Raw genomic sequence first — 20,633 nt, forward strand, 5'->3', positions numbered from 1 at the left:
TTTAGATAATAACCGATCTACTTCAGGCAAACAACACAGAAAAAACTGTGGCCACACCCCACCCCCATGCCAGCAAAGGCTAGTGGGAAGCCTAGACTTCTGCCATAGTGAGGCTGTAATGAGGCACCCCAATCTCAGGGTGATGTGGGAGAAGGCTGTGTAAGAAGCCAAGCTTTCATGTCTGCTGAGAGGTGATGGGGATCCCCCTTCCCATGTGGAAACAGCAGAGACTAAGTTGGTAGTCTGGGTTTCCAAATCCACCCAGGGATAATGAGGTGTCCCTCCTCCTCCCTGCCAGGGTGGTTTCAGAGGAAGCCTAGAGGGCAATCAGGGCTTTCACAACTGTCCAGCTGAGGCACCCCCCGCAATGTCAGGGGAGGCCAGGTGGCGAGCAGTAAGTAGACATTCTTGCTTATCCCAGCCAGGCTGGGGTAAGTGGAGACCTACTGGCAAGCAGGAGCACCCACACCCACCCAACGCTGAAAGGATTCACAACCAGCCTCCCCCTCAGCTGTAATACATGTCATGAAGGGAACCTGGAATTCCACTCCTACCTGACTGTAACAGGGCAGCAACCCTCCCCTTTCCACTGCTAGGCTTTGTTAGAGAACACCAGGTAAAAGAGAGGATTTAAATAAGATCCAGAGTCTTATAATACCTGAAATGTCCAAGTTTTAATTAAAAAAAAAAATCACTCATCATACCAAGAACCAAGAATATCTCAATTTGAATGAAAAAGATAATCAACAGATGCCAACAGATGAAACAGATACCCAAATTATGTGACTAGGATTTTAACGCAGCCATATAAAAATGGTTTGACAAGCAATAATACACATGAAGAAATAAAAAAGTCAACAGCAAAGAAACAGAAGATATACAGAAGAACCAAATGGAAATACCAGAACTGAAAAGTACGCTAACTGAATTTGGCACATTTTTCAAGTGCAAAATGCAAAGAACTGTCAACTCAAAATTCCATATCCAGTGAAAATATCCTTCAGGAATAAAGGGGAAACCAAGACCTCTGCAGACGAAGGAAAACTAAGAGAATTTGTTACCAGCAGACCTATCTGATAATAATGGCTAAAGAAGTTATCTGAACAGAAAGGAAATCATAAAAGAAAAAAATCTTAAAATAGCTGGAAGGAGAAAGAACAAGAGTAAGAGTAAAACTATGGTAAACACAATAGATTTTCCTCCTCCTCTTGAGTTTTCTAAGTTATATCTGACAGCTGAATGGAAATTATAACATTCAATGTATGTAGAGAAAATATTTAAGACAGTTATAAGTGGGAGACATAAATGGATGTAAAGTGAGGCAATGTGTCTATATATCACTTGAAATGGTAAATTGCTTACACCAGTAGATTGTAGTAAGTTATGTATATATAACATAATACCTAGAGCACCCACTAAAAACTCTATACAAAATGATATACTAAAAAAACACTACAGATAAATTCAAATAGAATTCTAAAAAAATAAAAACATTCGAGTAACCTACACAAGAAAGCAGAAAGAAGAAAACAGAACAAATAGAAAACAAAAAATAAAATGGCACACTTAAGCCCTAATATATCAATAACTACATTACAGGCACATGGTCTAAATACACCAATTAAAAGATAAAGATTGGTACAGTGGATGAAAAACCATGACCTATGTATATGCTATCTACAAGAAACTTATTTCAAATTAATCAAAACATTAATCAAAAGAAAGCAGGAGTAGCTAATTAATATCAGGTAAATAGAATTCAGAGTAAAGGAAATTACCCAAAAGATGCCCAAAGCAAGCAGAAAAAAGAAAATAATAAAAATAAGAACAAAAATCAATGAAATTGAAAAGAAAAGCAATAGAGAAAATCAATGAAACAAGGAACTGGATCTTTGAAAAGATCAATAAAACTGATAAACATCTGGCAAAACTGACCAAAAAAGTGAGAAAACAAAAGTTAGCAGTATTTTAGCACTGAAACAGGAGAAATCACCACAGGACATGCAGACATCAAAAGGATAATAAGTGAACAACTCTAAACACATAAATTTGACAATTTGGGTAACGATGACCAATTGCTTGAAAAATACAAACTACCCTAATTCAATCATTAAATAGATATATGAAATAGATATTTGAATAGCCTTGTAATTATAAAGGAAATTTAATTTATAATTTAAAAACTGCCAAAAAGAAATATCCAGGCTTAGATGGCTTCACTAGAGAATTCTACCAAATGTTTAAAGAATTAACACCAATTCTACACAGCTTCTTTCAGAAAATAGAAGAGAGAAGACTTCCCAATTCATTATATGAGGGTACCCTGATACTAAAATCATACAAAGACAGTACAAAAAGAGAAAACTATAGACCAGTATCTCTCATGAATATAGATGCAAAAATCCTTCACAAAATATGTGCAAAGAGAATTCAGCAATATATAAAAAGAATTATAGGGCTTCCCTGGTGGCGCAGTGGTTGAGAATCTGCCTGCCAATGCAGGGGACACAGGTTCGAGCCCTGGTCTGGGAAGATCCCCCATGCCGTGGAGCAACTAGGCCCATGAGCCACAATTACTGAGCCTGCGCGTCTGGAGCCTGTGCTCCGCAACAAGAGAGGCCGCCATAATGAGAGGCCCATGCACCGCGATGAAGAGTGGCCCCCACTTGCCGCAACTAGAGAAAGCCCTCGCACAGAAATGAAGACCCAACACAGCCATAAACAAACAAACAAACAAACCCGAAGTTAAAAAAAAAAGAATTCTATACCATCATGGTATTTACTGCGGGGGGGTGCAAGTGTGGTTCAATATTCAAAATTCAATCTGTGTAATCCACAACATTAACAGGCCAAAGAGGAAATATCACATGATCATATTAATTGATGAAAAAAATTTAACAAAAATTTAACAAAATTCAACACCCAGTCATGATTAAAAACTCAGAAAACTAGGAATAGAGGGAAACTTCCTTAACTTCATATAGGGCATCTATAAAAAACATACAGCTAACACCCTACTTAATGGTATAACACTAAATGCTTCCCCCCTAAAGTTTAGAACAGAGGAAAGATGCCCTGTCTCCCCACTCATGTTCAACATAGTTCTGGAAGTTCTAGATAGCAAAATACGGCATGAAAAGGAAATAAAATGCATACAAATTAAAAAGGAAAAAAATAAAATTATCCCTATTGTCATATTGACATGACTATCTACATAGAAAATGCAAAGAATCTACATAAAAATTCCTAGAACTAATAAGTAAATCCCAAAAGGTGCAGGATACAAGATCTACATACAAAATTCAACTGAATTACTTTACTTAAAGTAAACATTTGGAGACTGAAATTAAAAACCCAATACCATTTAATCACTCAAAAAAAAAAGAGAAACAGATGTAAATCTAAGAAGATACATATATGAGTTGTAAGCTGAAAACTACAAAACACTAAAGAAATTAATGAAGATATAAATAAATGAAGATATACTCAACATAGTAAATAGGTCAATTCTCCCCAAATTGATATACAAGTTTAACGTAATTCGTATCAAAATTCCAGCAAGATTTTTTTTTTGGAGATACACACAAGATTACCCTAAAATTTACATGGAAAGGCAAAGGAACTAGAATAGCTAAAACGTTTTGAAAAAGAAGAAGAAAGTGGGAAGAATCACTCTACCTGATTTTGAGATTATTGTAGAGCTGCAGTAATCAAGATTTCATATTTGTAAACCACATATCTAAAAGAGGAATCATATCTAGAACATATATATAAAGGACTCTTAAAACTCAATAGTAAAAAAAAAAAAAAAATCCAATTAGAAAACAAGCCAAAGGCATGAAGAAAGATTTTACTGAAGAGGATATACACGTGGCAAATAAGCACGTGAAAAGATGTTTCAACATCCCTATCCATTAGGAAAGTGCAAGTTAAGACCATGGTGAGGTATCTCTACACACCTATCAGAATAGCTAAAATAAAGAATAGTGAGAATATCAAATTCTGGTGAGGCTGCAAAGAGACTAAATCTCTCATACATTGCTGGTAGGAGTATAAAATGGTACGGGAACTCTGGAAAATAATTTGGCAATTTCTTAAAACGCTAAGCATAAACTTATCATATGACCCAGCAATTGCACTTCTGGGTTCACACAAAAATTTACATATGACTGTTCATAGCAGCCTTATTTGTAACGGTCAAAAACCATAAACAACCAAAATGTCCTACAATACGTGAATGGTTAAACAAACGGTGGTACATCCATACCATGGAATATTATTCATTAATAAAAGGAAATGAATTACTGACACATGGAACAACCTGGATACATCCCAAAGGCAATACAATGAGTGAAAAAAGCCAGTCTCAAAAGGTCACATACTATATGGTTCTCGAATTCACATTCTCTAAATCATACAGTCAAAATTACAATGTTAGACAGATGAAAAACAGATTAGTAATTGCCAGGTGTTAGGGATAATGGGGGGATGGGAGAAGGTGATGGTTGTGATCACAAAGCAGTAGCGGATAATTGGGGTGGTGGCTGCATTAACATAAGCATGTGATAAAATGGCAGAGAACTATACATACATTTTCTATCAATGTCAGTTCCTAGTTTTGATATTATACTATAGTTATATAAGATAACCAATGGGGGAAACTGAGAGGAGGGTGCATGGGACCTCTCTGTACTATCTTTGCAACTTCCTATGAATCTATAATTATTTCAAAGTAAAAAGCTAAATAGAAAAGTAACAGTTGGGCTTCCCTGGTGGCGCAGTGGTTGGGAGTCTGCCTGCCAATGCAGGGGACACGGGTTCGAGCCCTGGTCCGGGAAGATCCCACATGCCGCAGAGCAGCCGGGCCTGTGAGCCACAACTACTGAGCCTGCGCGTCTGGAGCCTGTGCTCCGCAATGGGAGAGGCCGCGATAGTGAGAGGCCCGCGCACTGCGATGAAGAGTGGCCCCCACTTGCCACAACTGGAGAAAGCCCTCGCACAGAAACGAAGACCCAACACAGCCATAAATAAATAAATAAATAAAATTTAAAAAAAGAATAAGGCTTTAAAAAAAAAAAAAAAAAGAAAAGTAACAGTTCATGGGAGTTGCCTGGTGGTCCAGTGGTTAGGATTTGGCGCTTTCACTGCTGTGACCCGGGTTCAATCCCTGGTCAGGGAACTGAGATCCTACAAGCTGCACAGCACAGCCGAAATTTTAAAAAAAGAAAAATTAAAACAAACAAAAAAAGCAACAGTTCAGCAAATGGTGCTGGGAAAGCTAGATACCATGTGAAAATAAAGAAGTTGGACCCTTACCCAACACCATATATAAAAATTAACTCAAAATGGATCAATGACCTAAGTCTAAGAACTAAAACTCTAAAGGTCTTCCAAGAAAATACAGGGCAAAAGCTTCATGACACTGGATTTGGCAATGATTTCTTTGATACGACACCAAAGGCATAGGCAATGAAAGAAAAAATAGACAAATTAGACTTCATTAAAATTAAAAAATTTTGTGCATCAAAAGACAATATCAACAGAGTAAAAAGGCAACCAATATAATAGGAGAAAATATTTGCAAATCATGTATCTGATAAGGAATAATATACAGAATATATAGAAAACTCCTAAAACTCAACAACAAACAAATAAACAATCTGATTCAAAATTGGGTACAGCACTTGAATAGTAATTTCTCCAAAGAAACACGCAATAGGATGGCTATAGGAAACACACACACACACACACACACACACACACACACACACACACACACACACACACACAAAACCCCCAGAAAATAAAAAGCATTGGCAAGGATATGGAGAAGTTGGAACTCTGTGCACTGCTGGTGAGAATGTAAAACAGTACTGTGCTATGGAAAACAGTATGGAGGTTCCTAAAAAAAGTAAAAATAGAATTATCATATGATCCAGAAATTCCACTTCTGGATATATATCCAGAAGAACTGAAACCAGGGACTCAAAGAGATATCTGTACACCCAAGTTCATAGCAGTATTATGCACAACAGCTAAAAAGTGGAAGCAACCCAAGTGTTCATTGACAGACGGATAAACAAAATGTAGTATACACATACAATGGAATATTATTCAGCCTTAAAAAGGAAGGAAATTCTGACATATGCTACAACATGGATGAATCTTGAGGACATTATGCAAAGTGAAATAAGCCAATCACAAAAAGATAAATACTGTATGATTAGACTTATATGAGATACTTAAGAGTAGTCAAAATCACAGAACAGTGGTTGCCACAGGGTGGGTGGAGGTGAGAATGGGGAGTTATTATTTAACGGGTACAGTTTCAGTTTTGCAAGATGAAAAGAGCTATGGGAGAAGGAGGGGGGTGATGGTTGTACATTATGAATATATTTAATACCACTGAACTCTGCTGTACTTAGAAATGGTTAAGATGGTAAATTTTGTTATGTATATTTTACCACAATGAATATTATTGAGGGGATAAAGCAATACATTGGTTTTATTGTAACAATCATATTAAAAAAAAAAAGGAAAAAATCCTAATATTAGATGAATAGGTCCTTGTGACTTGGAATAAAATGTTCACTGTCAGTCTCATACATGGAATCAAAAAGATCACACCTCATTATATATGGAAATAAAGATGATTTACTGTGTTGATGACTCAAAAAGCAGTTTTACTGATGACAAGAATCCTCTTGTCAAAAATGTTACTGAAGAGTTTTAATAAATTGCTTTAAGAAGTATGAAGTAGAAAAGAGCAATACAGTATTTCTAAATTCATTAATTCCTTCAATAAATAGTTACTGAGGAGCTACCGCAAGCTTGGCATTATTCTAGGTGCTGGGGTTATGACTATAAACAAGAGAGATGAAAATGCCTGCCTGCATGGATCTTATAAACTGATATATCATTTTATATACAGTTACATTAAACAGGTACTCGTTTCCAGATTAGTAAGTAAAATTTTAGTTGAAATGTGACCAGTTAATCTATAGCCATAATTGTTTATATATTAAATTGGATAAATGCTTTTTTGAATCATTTCAGTGAGAAAACTGAGATTGCAATATATTTAAGCATCACAGCATTATGATTTGAAATATCGAGGCAATTGTAATTTGTATTTGAGCTATATGATTTTAAAAATTCACATTCCATTGTTATTAGAACAAAGTACGTAGGAAATAATATTATTTTAAAGATATCCTTTGCCTACATATAAACTCTTGGGGCTAGGGCTCCTATCAGGTTTTACTATATAGTAAGTTAAGGTACAGAGTTTCTATTTGGTCATGTTTCCAAATGTACTGGAGCTAGTGATGTGTTATATGCCTTTTCATAAATTATCTCAGAGAGTAATCTCCCATCCATGAGCACCCTATATCACCAAAGGAAAAATGTTCTAACCCATTGGGATTACATCTGCCCTACCTCCTTTGTCCTCCTTCTCCATCAACCCCTGAATTAGCTTACAAATCAGCACTAGCAACTCCTTTCCTCATGAATCTAAGTTTTCTAGAAAACCAGTCTTCCATTACCTTAGGGAAGGTGAATGTTTTCCCATCCTGCCACCCTAAAGAGATATATTCTGTCTACCACGTTCTTACTGTCCCCTTGGCACCCCTACTTAGGCCATCACTGGGGCATGGAGTGGGGACCACACAACAAGAAGAAAAATATAACGTCTGGAATGATTATCTCTGCCGACAAAAAAGAAGTACTTGACAGTAGGGTTTTGATTATTTGATTTTGCTTTTGTTCTTAACTCATATAAAGTACACAGTAAAAAAAGGGAAATACTGAGTTTTCCTTCTACCCTTCCTCCCCTCTTTTCTCTATTCAAATTTTAACCTTTACAATCAATTTCTTCATAAAATAACTCATTTTTTTCCATTCACAATATGGGCTGTTTCATTATAGTACTTGGAACTCACATCTATTGACTTAGATTAAAACTCATATAATTAGAGAATGTATAGAAATATTATTAACACTGAAAAAGTCTTATATTTATAAATATTCACCTTGGATTTAAACCTAAAACATAAAATTGATTAAAAGTTTATAATAAAGAAAGAAATGCTCAAAAATTTCCAAATAAATCATCACATTTTTTTCCATAAAGACTTCCCAGAAGAATGATATTTATTTTTAAGAAATTACCCTTTTTCAGATTTCCCCCTCTAAAATACCATTTTAGTAAGTAAGACCACCACACCCTACTCAATGTAGTTCTAGTGTAGCCCTTAGACGACTCTGCACAATCTCAGCAGTAAAGCAAACAGACTTGAGGGCAGATTAGCAATTAGGTCATGAAAAACAGGCAGCATAAAATAGCTATTGCTAATCTGCATGAGATGCATTTACTCAATTAAGCAGATGGAAATGTTATTATGAACTCAGTATTCCAATGATGGTCTTTAAAATTAAGAAGGATGGGGGCAAATGAAATGCACACTGGGGGATTTGGGGCCTTTATGTATTAGTTCTTAAGTATACAATGTAGAACACTGTAATGAAGTTAACAAAATTAATTAAAAGATTCTTTGCATGTAACCATTAGAGACTACATTTAAAAATACATGACAGCTTTTGACGTTATTAACAGTAATGTGACTGTTCTTTAACATTCTTAATGTTGATACCATCACCTTTTCTAAATATACTACTGATATCAAAACATGAGCGACAGAAGTCTTATTACTAAGAGCCTAGGATGAGTATTGTTTTTAATAAAGTTTCTGGCATTTAATTTCCTCATTTTCAGTTTCAAGAAACCATAAGCTAGTAATGAATTTTCCAACTTTTTAGAAGACTATCACACATTTTTGCTGGCATACAGAGTTTTCAGATATTTACCTATTTTTAAATTAATGCTTCTTTACACAATATTTTTTATTAAACAATAATAACAAATTATTATAACAAATATCATATGATATCACTTATATGTGGAATCTAAAGAAAATGATACAAATGAACTTATTTATAAAACAGAAAGAGACTCCCAGACATAGAAAAACTTACGGTTAGCGGGGCAAAAGAGAGGGAGGGATAAATTTGGTCTTTGAGATGAACAGATATACACCTCTATATATAAAATAGATAAACAACAAGGACCTACTGTATAGCACAAGGAACTATATTAAATACCTTACAGTAACCTATAATGGAAAAGAATCTAAAAAAGAATAGATATATATGTATATGTATAGCTGAATAACTTTGCTGTATAACTGAAACACTGTAAATCAACTCTACTTCAATTTAAAAATAAAAATTAAAAAAAAAATTTTTAAAGAGCATTATCAAATCTGCTTGAGAACTGTTATCAAATTCTTAGGCAGAACAAAAGTCTCTGATCAATTTTGGAAAAATAGTCATGAAGACATGACTATGAAAGCAATGAAATTAGTGTATTCATACTGCCTCTACAGGTAAATTTTGGTTTAGTGTGATATTTTTCTCTTTTCTTGTAAATGTGATTTCCCCCTCTCCTTTTGACTAGTCTTAAAAGGCTTAGAAAATTTTTATGTAACAGTTTTACTTAAAAAATAACAATTATATAAAAATTACATTTAAAGTTTCATTTATTCATTGATTTATTCAATTTAATTAAAACTATTTCAACAATTGCTCTAACATCAACTTCTGTTTCAATCTTTGGTATATATACCAATAATAAAACAATAATAATATAACAATAATAATCATTTGTCCACCCTTACTCTGCAAAACACACATCAGTCAACCTTAATACGTAATTCTCTAACATCCTAAACTTTCCCCTCTTAAACAGAAGTCTGCTTTAAACAATGATATAGTTTATCTGAATATTATTTTGTGTTTGTAACTGTTGAAACTTTATTTTTTATTGGAGTATAGTTGATTTAAAATGTTGTGTTAGTTTCTGCTGTACAGCAAAGTGAATCAGCTATACATATACATATATCCACTCTTTTTTAGATTCTTTTCCCATATAGGTCATTACAGAGTAATGAGACTAGTTCCCTGTGCTATACAGTAGGTCCTTATTATCTATTTTATATGGAGCAGTGTGTATATGTCAATCCCAATCTCCCAATTTTTCCCTCCCCACCCCTTTCCCTCCGGTAACCGTAAGTTTGTTTTCTTCTTCACTAACACTCATTAATATTCATGGGATTACATTAATTCATATATTTAGTCATTCATCCATTTATTAAACCTTTACTATGTGCCAGGACACTATATTCAATGCTGCAGACACAAAGATGAAAAAGAAAGTCCCTGTTCTAAAGCTGCCCAGACACCTGAAGGTTGTATAAGGCAAAAAATGGTCCCCTAACCATGACCATGTTCTAATCCCCAGAACCTGGGACTATTTTACCTTACATGGCAAAAGAGACTTTGCAGATGTGAGTAAGCTTGAGATAGGAGACTATCTTGAATTATCCAAGTTGGCGCAATCTAATCACAAGTCCTTAAAAGCAGAGAACTTGGGGAGGAGAGAAGATGGCAGAAGAGTAAGACGCAGATATCACCTTCCTTCCTACAGATACAGTAGAAATACATCTACACGTGGAACTGCTCCTACAGAACACCCACTGAACGCTGGCAGAAAACGTCAGACCTCCCAAAAGGCAAGAAACTCCCCCCGTACTTGGGTAGGGCAAAAGAAAAAAGAAATAACAGAGACAAAAGAATAGGGACGGCACCTGCACCAGTGGGAGGGAGCTGTGAAGGAGGAAAGATTTCCACGCACTAGGAAGCCCCTTCGCGGGCAGAGACTGCGGGTGGCAGAGGGGGGAAGCTTCGGAGCCACGGAGGAGAGCGCAGCCACAGGGGTGTGGAGGGCAAAGCGGAGAGATTCCCGCACTTCCCGCACGGAGGCTCGGCGCTGACCAGCACTCACCAGCCCGAGAGGCTTGTCTGCTCAGCCGCCGGGGCGGGCGGGGCTGGGAGCTGAGGCTCGGGCTTCGGTCGGATAGCTGGGAGAGGACTGGGGTTGGCGGCGTGAACACAGCCTGAAGGGGTTAGTGCACCACAGCTGGCTGGGAGGGAGACCGGGAAAAAGTCTGCAGCTGCCAAAGAGGCAAGAGACTTTTTCTTCCCTGTTTCCTGGTGCGCGAGGAGAGGAGATTCAGAGTGCCGCCTAAACGAACTCCAGAGACTGGCGCGAGCCGCGGCTATCAGCACGGATCCCACAGCAACAGGGGCGCAGAGGGAAAAACGGAGAGACTCCCACACAGAGGCTCGGCGCCGAGCAGCGCTCACCAGCCGGAGAGGCTTGTCTGCTCCCCCGCCGGGGCGGGCGGGGCTGGGAGCGGAGGCTCGGGCTTCGGTGGGATCACAGGGAGAGGACTGGGGTTGGCGGCGTGAACACAGCCTGAAGGGGTTAGTGCACCACAGCTGGCTGGGAGGGAGACCGGGAAAAAGTCTGCAGCTGCCGAAGAGGCAAGAGACTTTTTCTTGCCTCTTTGTTTCGCGGCGCGCAAGGAGAGGGGATTCAGAGCGCCGCCTAAACGAACTCCAGAGACTGGCGCGAGCCGCGGCTATCAGCGCGGACCCCAGAGACGGGCGTGAGACGCTGGGGCTGCTGCTGCTGCCTCCAAAAAGCCTGTGTGCGAGCACAGGTCACTCTCCACACGGCCCCTCCCGGGAGCCTGTGCAGCCCGCCACTGCCAGCGTCCCGTGATCCAGGGACAACTTCCCCGGGAGAACGCACTGCGTGCCTCAGGCTGCTGCAACGTCACGCCGGCCTCTGATGCCGCAGGCTCACCCCGCCTCCTCTGTACCCCTCCCTCCCCACGGCCTGGGTGAGCCAGAGCCCCCGAAGCAGCTGCTCCTTTAACCCCGTCCTGTCTGGGCGGGGAACAGACGCCCTCAGGCGACCTACACGCAGAGGCGGGTCCAAATCCAAAGCTGATCCCCAGGAGCTGTGCGAACAGAGACGAGGAGGGGAAATCTCTCCCAGCAGCCTCAGAAGCAGCGGATTAAAACTCCACAAACAACTTGATGTGCCTGCATCTGTTGAATACCTGAATAGACAACGAATCATCCCAAATTCAGGAGGTGGACTTTGGGAGCAGGATATATTAATTTTTCCCCTTTTCCCTTTTTTTTGTGAGTGTATATGTTTATGCTTCTGGGGGAGATTTTGTCTGTATAGCTTTGCTTTATAATTGCTTTATTTTACTTCACTATATTATAGCCTTTCTTTCTTTCTTTCTTTCTTTCTTTCTTTCTTTCTTTTCTTTTCTTTCTTTTCTTTCTTTCTTTCTTTCATTTTTTCTCCCTTTTACTCTGAGCCGTGTGGACGAAAGGCTCTTGGTGCTTCAGCCAGGCATCAGGGCCGTACCTCGGAGGTGGGAGAGCCAACTTCAGGACACTGGTCCACAAGAGACCTCCCAGCTCCACGTAATACCAAACGGCAAAAATCTCTCAGAGATCTCCATCTCATCATCAAGACCCAGCATCACTCAATGACCAGCAAGCTACAGTGCTGAACACCCTATGCAAAACAACTAGCAAGACAGGAACACAGCCCCATCCATTAGCAGAGAGGCTGCCTAAAATCATAATAAGGCCACAGACACCCCAAAATACACCACCAGACGTGGACGTGCCCACCAGAAAGACAAGATCCAGCCTCATCCACCAGAGCTCAGGCACTAGTTCCCTCCACCAGGAAGCCTACACAACCCACTGAACCAACCTTACCCACTGGGGACAGATACCAAAAACAACGGGAACTACAAACCTGCAACCTGTTATAAGGAGACCCCAAACACAGTAAGATAAGCAAAATGAGACGACAGAAAAACACACAGCAGATGAAGGAGCAGGGTCAAAACACACTAGACTTAACAAATGAAGAGGAAATAGGTAGTCTACCTGAAAAAGAATTCAGAATAATGATGGTAAGGATGATCCAAAATCTTGGAAATAGAATAGACAAAATGCAAGAAACATTTAACAAGGACGTAGAAGAACTAAAGAGGAACCAAGCAATGATGAAAAACACAATAAATGAAATTAAAAATACTCTAGATGGGATCAATAGCAGAATAACTGAGGCAGAAGAAAGGATAAGTGACCTGGAAGATAAAATGGTGGAAATAACTACTGCAGAGCAGGATAAAGAAAAAAGAATGAAAAGAACTGAGGACAGTCTCAGAGACCTCTGGGACAACATTAAACGCACCAACATTCGAATTATAGGGGTCCCAGAAGAAGAAGAGAAAAAGAAAGGGACTGAGAAAATATTTGAAGAGATTATAGTTGAAAACTTCCCTAATATGGGAAAGGAAATAGTTAATCAAGTCCTGGAAGCACAGAGAGTCCCATACAGGATAAACCCAAGGAGAAACATGCCAAGACACATATTAATCAAACTGTCAAAAATTAAATATAAGGAAAACATATTAAAGGCAGCAAGGGAAAAAAAACAAATAACACACAAGGGAATCCCCATAAGGTTAACATCTGATCTTTCAGCAGAAACTCTGCAAGCCAGAAGGGAGTGGCAGGATATACTTAAAGTGATGAAGGAGAAGAACCTACAACCAAGATTACTCTACCCAGCAAGGATCTCATTCATATGTGATGGAGAAATTAAAACCTTTACAGACAAGCAAAAGCTGAGAGAGTTCAGCACCACCAAACCAGCTTTACAACAAATGCTAAAGGAACTTCTCTAGGCAAGAAACACAAGAGAAGGAAAACACCTACAATAACAAACCCAAAACATTTAAGAAAATGGGAATAGGAACATACATATCGATAATTACCTTGAATGTAAATGGATTAAATGCTCCCACCAAAAGACACAGGCTGGCTGAATGGATACAAAAACAAGACCCATATATATGCTGTCTACAAGAGACCCACTTCAGACCTAGAGACACATACAGACTGAAAGTGAGGGGATGGAAAAAGATATTCCATGCAAATGGAAATCAAAAGAAAGCTGGAGTAGCAATTCTCATATCAGACAAAATAGACTTTAAAATAAAGACTATTACAAGAGACAAAGAAGGACACTATATAATGATCAAGGGATCGATCCAAGAAGAAGGTATAACAATTGTAAATATTTATGCACCCAACATAGGAGCACCTCAATACATAAGGCAAATACTAACAGCCATAAAAGGGGAAATCAACAGCAACACAATCATAGTAGGGGACTTTAACACCCCACTTTCACCAATGGACAGATCATCCAAAATGAAAATAAATAAGGAAACACAAGCTTTAAATGATACATTAAACAAGATGGACTTAATTGATATTTATAGGACATTCCACCCAAAAACAACAGAATACACATTTTTCTCAAGTGCTCATGGAACATTCTCCAGGATAGATCATATCTTGGGTCACAAATCAAGCCTTGGTAAATTTAAGAAAATTGAAATAGTATCAAGTATCTTTTCCGACCACAACGCTATGAGACTAGATATCAATTACAGGAAAAGATCTGTAAAAAAATACAAACACATGGAGGCTACACAATACACTACTTAATAACGAAGTGATCACTGAAGAAATCAAAGGGGAAATCAAAAAATACCTAGAAACAAATGACAATGGAGATACGACAACCCAAAACCTATGGGACGCAGCAAAAGCAGTGCTAAGAGGGAAGTTTATAGCAATACAAGCCTACCTCAAGAAACAGGAAACATCTCGAATAAACAACCTAACCTTGCACCTAAAGCAATTAGAGAAAGAAGAACAAAAAAACCCCAAAGCTAGCAGAAGGAAAGAAATTATAAAGATCAGGTCAGAAATAAATGAAAAAGAAATGAAGGAAACAATAGCAAAAATCAATAAAACTAAAAGCTGGTTCTTTGAGAAGATAAACAAAATTGATAAACCATTAGCCAGACTCATCAAGAGAAAAAGGGAGAAGACTCAAATCAATAGAATTAGAAATGAAAAAGGAGAAGTAACCACTGACACTGCAGAAATACAAAAGATCATGAGAGATTACTACAAGCAACTCTATGCCAATAAAATGGACAACCTGGAAGAAATGGACAGATTCTTAGAAATGCACAAACTGCCGAGACTGAACCAGGAAGAAATAGAAAATATGAACAGACTAATCACAAGCACTGAAATTGAAACTGTGATTAAAAATCTTCCAACAAACAAAAGCCCAGGACCAGACGGCTTCACAGGTGAATTCTATCAAACATTTAGAGAAGAGCTAACACCTATCCTTCTCAAACTCTTCCAAAATATTGCAGAGGGAGGAACACTCCCCAACTCATTCTACGAGGCCACCATCACCCTGATACCAAAACCAGACAAAGATGTCACAAAGAAAGAAAACTACAGGCGAATATCACTGATGAACATAGATGCAAAAATCCTCAACAAAATACTAGCAAACAGAATCCAACAGCACATTAAAAGGATCATACACCATGATCAAGTGGGGTTTATCCCAGGAATGCAAGGATTCTTCAATATACGCAAATCAATCAATGTGATACACCATATTAACAAATTGAAGGAGAAAAACCATATGATCATCTCAATAGATGCAGAGAAAGCTTTCGACAAAATTCAACACCCATTTATGATAAAAGCCCTGCAGAAAGTAGGCATAGAGGGAACTTTCCTCAACATAATAAAGGCCATATATGACAAACCCACAGCCAACATTGTCCTCAATGGTGAAAAACTGAAACCATTTCCACTAAGATCAGGAACAAGACAAGGTTGCCCACTCTCACCACTATTATTCAACATAGTTTTGGAAGTGTTAGCCACAGCAATCAGAGAAGACAAAGAAATAAAAGGAATCCAAATCGGAAAAGAAGAAGTAAAGCTGTCACTATTTGCAGATGACACGATACTATACATAGAGAATCCTAAAGATGCTACCAGAAAACTCCTAGAGCTAATCAATGAATTTGGTAAAGTAGCAGGATACAAAATTAATGCACAGAAATCTCTTGCATTTCTATACACTAATGACGAAAAATCTGAAAGTGAAATCAAGAAAACACTCCCGTTTACCATTGCAACAAAAAGAATAAAATATCTAGGAATAAACCTACCTAAGGAGACAGAAGACCTGTATGCAGAAAATTATAAGACACTGATGAAAGAAATTAAAGATGATACAAATAGATGGAGAGATATACCATGTTCCTGGATTGGAAGAATCAACATTGTGAAAATGACTCTACTACCCAAAGCAATCTACAGATTCAATGCAATCCCTATCAAACTACCACTGGCATTTTTCACAGAACCAGAACAAAAAATTTCACAATTTGTATGGAAACACAAAAGACCCCGAATAGCCAAAGCAATCTTGAGAACGAAAAATGGAGCTGGGGGAATCAGGCTCCCTGACTTCAGACTATATTACAAAGCTTCAGTAATCAAGACAGTTTGGTACTGGCACAAAAACAGAAATACAGATCAATGGAACAGGATAGAAAGCCCAGAGATAAACCCACACACATATGGTCACCTTATCTTTGATAAAGGAGGCAAGCATATACAGTGGAGAAAAGACAGCCTCTTCAATAAGTGGTGCTGGGAAAATTGGACAGGTACATGTAAAAGTATGAAATTAGAACACTCCCTGACACCATGCACAAAAATAAACTCAAAATGGATTAAAGACCTAAGTGTAAGGGCAGACACTATCAAGCTCTTAGAGGAAAACATAGGCAGAACACTCTATGACATACATCACAGCAAGATTCTTTTTGACCCAGCTCCCAGAGAAATGGAAATAAGAACACAAATAAACAAATGGGACCTAATGAAACTTAAAAGCTTTTGCACAGCAAAGGAAACCATAAACAAGACCAAAAGACAACCATCAGAATGGGAGAAAATATTTGCAAATGAAGCAACTGACAAAGGATTAATCTCCAAGATTTACAAGCAGCTCATGCAGCTCAATAACAAAAAAACGAACAACCCAATCCAAAAATGGGCAGAAGACCTAAATAGACATTTCTCCAAAGAAGATATACAGATGGCCTACAGACACATGAAAGAATGCTCAACATCATTAATCATTAGAGAAATGCAAATCAAAACTACAATGAGATATCATCTCACACCAGTCAGAATGGCCATCATCAAAAAATCTAGAAACAATAAATGCTGGAGAGGGTGTGGAGGAAAGGGAACACTCTTGCACTGTTGGTGGGAATGTAAATTGATACAGCCACTATGGACAACAGTATGGAGGTTCCTTAAAAAACTACAAATAGAACTACCATACGACCCAGCAATCCCACTACTGGGCATATACCCTGAGAAAACCATAGGTCAAAAAGTGTCATGTACCACAATGTTCATTGCAGCTCTATTTACAATAGCCAGGACATGGAAGCAACCTAAATGTCCATCGACAGATGAATGGATAAAGAAGCTGTGGCACATATATACAATGGAATATTACTCAGCCATAAAAAGAAATGAAATGGAGGTATTTGTAATGAGGTGGATGGAGTTAGAGTCTGTCATACAGAGTGAAGTCAGAAAGAGAAAAACAAATACAGTATGCTAACACATATATACGGAATCTAAGGGAAAAAAAAAAAAAAGGCCATGAAGAACCTAGTGGCAAGACGGGAATAAAGACACAGACCTACTAGAGAATGGACTTGAGGATATGGGGAGGGGGTGGGGTGAGATGTGACAGGGTAAGAGAGTGTCATGGACATATATACACTACCAAATGTAAAATAGATAGCTAGTGGGAAGCAGCCGCATAGCACAGGGAGATCAGCTCGGTGCTTTGTGACCACCTAGAGGGGTGGGATGGGGAGGGTGGGAGGGAGGGAGATGCAAGAGGGAAGAGAAATGGGAACATATTGTATATGTATAACTGATTCACTTTGTTATAAAGCAGAAGCTAACACACCATTGTAAGGCAATTATACTTCAATAAAGATGTTTAAAAAAAAAAAAAAAAAAGCAGAGAACTTTTCCCAGTTATGATCAGCCAGAGATGTGACTACAGAATAGTCAGAGAGATGAAACATTGCTGGATCTGAAGAAAGAGGAAGGGGGCCAAGATCCAAGGAGTGTGGAAGGCCTCTAGAAGCTGGAGAAGGAATGCAGCCTTGCTTGATAACCTTGATTTTAGCCCAGTGAGACTCATGTCAGACTCTGACCCATACAACTATAAGATAATACATTTGTGTTTAAGCCACTAAATTTGTGGCCATTTGTTAGAGCAAAAATAGAAAACTAATACTGGGATCATCTAGTCTGACATGTTTTTCTGACAGATAAGGAAAGTAAAACCCTCAAAGTCACACATTTAGGTAGGAGCAGTGTACTCTTTGGGTTTGGAGAGAACATAATTCTCCTCTATTCTCAAACCATGGTCAGTGTCAGGGTAAAGACAGAAAGCTAGACTTTCAGTATATGAAGGGAAATAGCCATCACCATTTTTCTATATATATTGAAAGTGTGAACTGAATGTGTGGTATACTAATACCACAGTTGCTCTTTTCCAGTTTGATTTGGCTAAGTGACTTCTATGCGCTGCAGAAAAGCTTTTACTGTATACCCTTAAAAGCACACAAGTTGTTTTCTAAACTACACATGCTGTGTATTTATATACATTTATAGGCGTGAAGTGACCAGGTATTAAGGGTGTTTACACTGTCTTCTGTGCCCAGATTGGTACCATGCACAGCATTCAGAAATGAAGTTTGAACCAAAAACACTCATATTGGAATTTTTTAAAAAATAGACTTCACCTCCATGAATTCAGTCAACATACTGAGAACCTACTATGTGCCAGGGACTCTTTAAGGTCCTTGGACAGTCATAACAGCGAACAAAACAGATAAAGTCCTTACCCTCATGAAGCTTACATTCTATTGGGGGGACCAGACAGTAAACAAAATGAATATATAAATTAAAGTTAAGTAGTGTTAAATGCTCTGGATAAAGATAAAGCAACGTAAAGGGACAGAACGTATTTGTGTGGGAAAGATGTAGATATAGAAACTTAGACAAAAAGACCAGGGCTGGGAAAATGTCACCTTTAATAGTATGTTCAACTTTTCCTAAAATCAGCAAGAGCTGTCTTTAGTGTTCAATGGAAGACTTCAACATACTGACACTTTAGCCAAGGTTTTTCGTGTTATATAACAATAATGCAAATGAAACAAAGGCTTTCAAAACAAAAATCATTGACATTTTCAGGCTTCCTGTTTACTACTGTTAATACAGCAAGTTGGTGATCAATTGGATAGACTCAGCACTAAATATCAATGGCAACTGCAGCACTGGAGTATTTAAGGACTTTCTAGATTTTGGATGCCTCTCAGATTAAAGGAACTATATGACCCCATGTTAATTTTATCCCTCCTGATATTGAGCTGTGGGTGGTTCAGAAATTACTAATATAGTATTTTCCACATATAGTATATTAAGTACAAGTAACTCCATTTAGAGAGTAGCAAAGAAAGCACAAAAAATTTAATTACTGCTGAATTTAAGGGAAAATCCAAATTTAAATAATCAGTTTTAGTTAATACAGTAAGAAAATGTTTAAAACTCACTTTGAAGTGTTTCAAGTTCAGCTCTAGTCAATGCATCTTCCTTTTCCTTCAATCTTGTTTCTTTATATTTAGCATAAAACTGCCCAGCATCCTGAAAAAAGAAGTAACAAATAAATTAACATAAAAGTCAGTTTGCTTTGATGGTATTTTCCACATAACTTCAATTTAAAGCAGTATATTCAGGGATGCGGGTTCAATGCCTGGCTGGGGAACTAAGATCCCACATGCTGCGGGGCAACTAAGCCTGTGCACCACAACTACTAAGCTTGCACACCTCAACGAGAGAGCCCGCATGCCACAAAACACAGAGCCCATGCGCCCTGGAGCCCGTGCACCACAACTAGAGAAGAGAAAATCTGCACGCCACAACTAGAGAGAAACCTGCGTGCCGCAAGGAAGCCATAATGGAAGATCCTGTATGCCGCAACTAAGACCCGATGCAGCCAAAAAAATAAGGAAAATAAATAAATAAAAATAAAATAAATATTAAAAGAAACTATTTAAAGCAGTATATTCATTTAATAAGTAGTCATCCTCTGTGTTTATGTTTTCAAATTTTATGATGAACAGAAGAAACTGAATAAGCAGTTCTCTATGATTTCTCTATCTTAGAGAATTAATGAAAGCCAGAAACTACATGAGTATAAATATGTTTAAGTAAAGCCTTTACTCTCAGATACGTAAGGAACGTATCCTCTTCCTGTTTTCTTCCATTGTATATTTTCTCAGTATTATGCATAGACAGAGAGCAGAAAAACACACTTGCTGAACTGAATTATTTGATAGCAGAGTAAATTACATTATTGTGACAAACAAAGTACTATTTTCATATTAGTCCCTTAACTCCAAAAGATTTTCAAAATTACTATATGCAAATCTGATTGTGAAACTTCTATGACCACATAGATAGATACAAGTGAAAGTTGTCACTCCACTGAGAGTTGAGGACTGAGGACACATACTGTACACAAATACTTAGGTGTCAAGATACAGTGGCTAAAGTCTCAAGTAGTGGCATATAGGATAGGTAAGACTTTAGCAGAGTACCGAAAAAAGACCAGGCCTTTAATCACA

The 20,633-nt window shown here is 38.0% G+C and overlaps 1 protein-coding gene across 1 annotated transcript in view; it reads right to left on the minus strand.

Annotated features, from left to right (window-relative positions):
• Nucleotides 1-20,633, minus strand: part of DNAJC1 (DnaJ heat shock protein family (Hsp40) member C1) — a 380,649-nt gene that overhangs the window by 85,802 nt on the left and 274,214 nt on the right. The window contains exon 7 of the mRNA XM_082385490.1: nucleotides 19,560-19,650. Coding sequence (XP_082241616.1) covers nucleotides 19,560-19,650 — 91 coding nt within the window. The remainder of the gene's footprint in view (nucleotides 1-19,559; nucleotides 19,651-20,633) is intronic.

This window comes from Balaenoptera borealis (genome assembly GCF_965194805.1).
Source record: "Balaenoptera borealis genome assembly, chromosome: 3".
In the NCBI taxonomy this organism is placed as follows: Eukaryota; Metazoa; Chordata; class Mammalia; order Artiodactyla; family Balaenopteridae; genus Balaenoptera; species Balaenoptera borealis.